The 2,844-nt window shown below is 47.1% G+C and overlaps 1 protein-coding gene across 1 annotated transcript; it reads left to right on the top strand.

The window, feature by feature from the left end:
* The first annotated feature begins 1,587 nt into the window (after window positions 1-1,587).
* LOC123503510 lies at window positions 1,588-2,020 on the top strand. Its single transcript, XM_045253349.1, has one exon. The coding sequence runs from the start codon at window positions 1,666-1,668 to the stop codon at window positions 2,005-2,007; it is 342 nt and encodes a 113-aa protein (XP_045109284.1). The 5' UTR covers window positions 1,588-1,665; the 3' UTR covers window positions 2,008-2,020.
* Window positions 2,021-2,844: the final 824 nt, after the last annotated feature.

Consider the following 2,844-nt stretch of genomic DNA (forward strand, 5'->3'; position numbering starts at 1 on the left):
TACATCATTACTACTCCTACCCCCACCCTTACCCCCTCTGGCACGAAGCACCCACCGCTCCATCCTGTGGTCACCCGCACCCACTACCTCGCCCCGGCACTCCAAGGTCATCAAGACCTACCGACCTATGCCTGACTGTTCCCTCAGGTTGTTTGGACAGTGGGTAACCTAACACCATTGGAATGAGGTGCTACAAGTGGAAGACGTACTTACCAAGTGGAGCAACTTTGTTTCCACCACATCAGCAGCCTTACACCACTACTTCCCAGCAAAGAGCGTCACAGTGCACCCATCTGATGCCCCGTGGATGATGCCCCGCATTAAAAGGCTCATCAAACTGAGAAACTGGGCCTTCCATACCATCCCCATACAATACAGGAAACTAAGGAACAAAGTGATAAGGGAGATAAAGATAGAGAAAGCAAGTCATTATCTAAACAAAATTCATCAACTCAAGCTCACCAACAACAGACAGTAGTATGATAAGATTAAGGCTTTGTGTGGTCTACAAAAACAGTCCTCTCCTTTTCCTTGTACCTCACACCTCTCCGCTGAGGCAGAAGCAGGCGAGATGAATAGCCACTTTGCCACAATTTGTCAAACATTCCCGCCCCTTCAACCCTCAAGTCTCCCTGCCTACCTCCCTGTTCCCTCCCCTCCTCCAGCTGTCCAGGTGATGGATGTCTACAAGAGAATTCTGAAACTCAAACCTCATTTACTGACCTACCCATTAAGATCTACAAAGAATTTGCTCCAGAACTAGCCACCCCTCTCCGCTCAATAATAAATGCATCGATCTCTCTCACAGTACTCATGCCCTATCGACTGGAAAACATCATTTGTCACACCCATCCCTAAAACTGCCAGCCCACAATCATTAAATGACCTCAGACCAGTCGCTATCACACCCATCCCTAGCCTCATCTGTGAAGACTTTGTGTTTGACTGGGCAAACAACAAAATCAGTTCCTTCTTAGACATTCAGCAATTTTGCAATATCAGAGCCACCTCCACCTCTCACTACCTAGTCAGCTTCCTTGACTTCATTCACACTCACCTGGACAAACGGAACACCTCTCTAGCAGTCGCTTTTATAGACTTCAAGAAAGCTTTTGATCTGGTTGACCATACTGTTGTCATTAACAAAGCCATCAGGCTGGGTCTTCCCTCTCACCTGACAGCATGGCTGGCTGACTTCCTCACGGGACGCCGGCAAGCTGTAAGTTTTCAAAAACACACTTCCTCTTATCAACAACTAAAATGTGGCGTCCCTCAGGGCACCAAGATGGGTCCACTCTGCTTCCTGATACTGATTAATGACGCTCTGACAAACCCCCTCTCACCGCTGGAAGTATGTGGATGATTGCACCGTGGGTTTGTCACTCCACAATAAACACCCAGACTACTCAGCACTTCAAACAACGTTGAACAGCCTGCAGGAGAGGTCGGCGGAAAGCAGAATGACAATCAACCACACCAAAACTGTAGTAATGCATATTTGCACCTCCTCGGCGACAGTGCCCCCCCCTTTCCCCACAGACACTGGGTCCTCACCCCCTACAAGTAGTTCGGTGAGCCAAGCTGCTCGGAGTCACAGTGGACGATCAGCTGACATGGAAATTACACGTTACTGCCACAGTGAGATCGGCAACCTACAGACTCTACATGCTGCGCAGACTGAAGTCACTGGGCACACCAGCTGATGAGTTAAAGGGGATATACATCACCTTCATCCTGCCTAAACTTATGTATGCCTCACCTGTGTGGTCTTCCTCCCTCACCTACACTCAACAGCAACAACTGGAAGATGTCCAAAAAAGGGCCTACAGAATCATACTTGGCCCTGCCTACACTGACTATGATCACTCCCTCTCTACCCTCGATCTCCCCACACTGGTAACCAGACACCAAGCGGCCCTCGTCAAGATGGGTAGAGGCCTGCTGTGCCACTCACGGCTACGGCATCTCCTCCCTCGTGACGCGCCCCAGCCAATCCATGCCACATGACACACAAACGTGGTCATGCCACTCAAGGCCCCAAGAACTGACCGTTATCATCATAATGCTATCCCCTCCATAGTGCGACCCATAAACAGCTAAGTTAAGGTTCTAATCTTAAATCTCCCTCAATCCCCCATATGTACATCTTCATGTATTGCTTCCCCCATGGTGCGAACCATAAACAACCATAAACAGCTAAGTTAAGGTTCTAATCTTAAGTCTCCCTCAATCCCCATATGCACATTTTCAGCATGTATGTACTGCAATTACTAATAAACCGTATTATTATTATTATTATTATTATTATTATTATTATTATTATTATTATTATTATTATTATTATTATTATTATTACACACACTCACTCACACACACACACACACACACACACACACACACACACACACACACACACACACACACACACACACACACACACACACACACACACACACACACACACACACACACACACACACACACACACACACACACACACACACTCACACACTCACTCACTCACTCACTCACTCACTCACTCACTCACTCACTCACTCACTCACTCACTCACTCACTCACTCACTCACTCACTCACTCACTCACTCACTCACTCACTCTCTCTCTCTCTCTCTCTCTCTCTCTCTCTCTCTCTCTCTCTCTCTCTCTCTCTCTCTCTCTCTCTCTCTCTCTCTCTCTCTCTCTCTCTCTCTCTCTCTCACTGTGCCATAAAAAGCACACAAACAATTTCATGACTCAGTAGCTCCTCGCATTAACGCGTCTCACCTCATTACACAATTCCTCCTAAAGTCTGTATTTTCCTCTAATTAATAACTAAAACTAAAC

Source organism: Portunus trituberculatus, chromosome 14 (assembly GCF_017591435.1).
Source record: "Portunus trituberculatus isolate SZX2019 chromosome 14, ASM1759143v1, whole genome shotgun sequence".
Lineage (NCBI taxonomy): Eukaryota > Metazoa > Arthropoda > Malacostraca > Decapoda > Portunidae > Portunus > Portunus trituberculatus.

What these genes read in the sequence shown, in the direction of transcription:
- LOC123503510 (XM_045253349.1), top strand. Translation starts at nt 1,666, where the DNA reads ATGCTGCGCAGACTGAAGTCACTGGGCACACCAGCTGATGAGTTAAAG.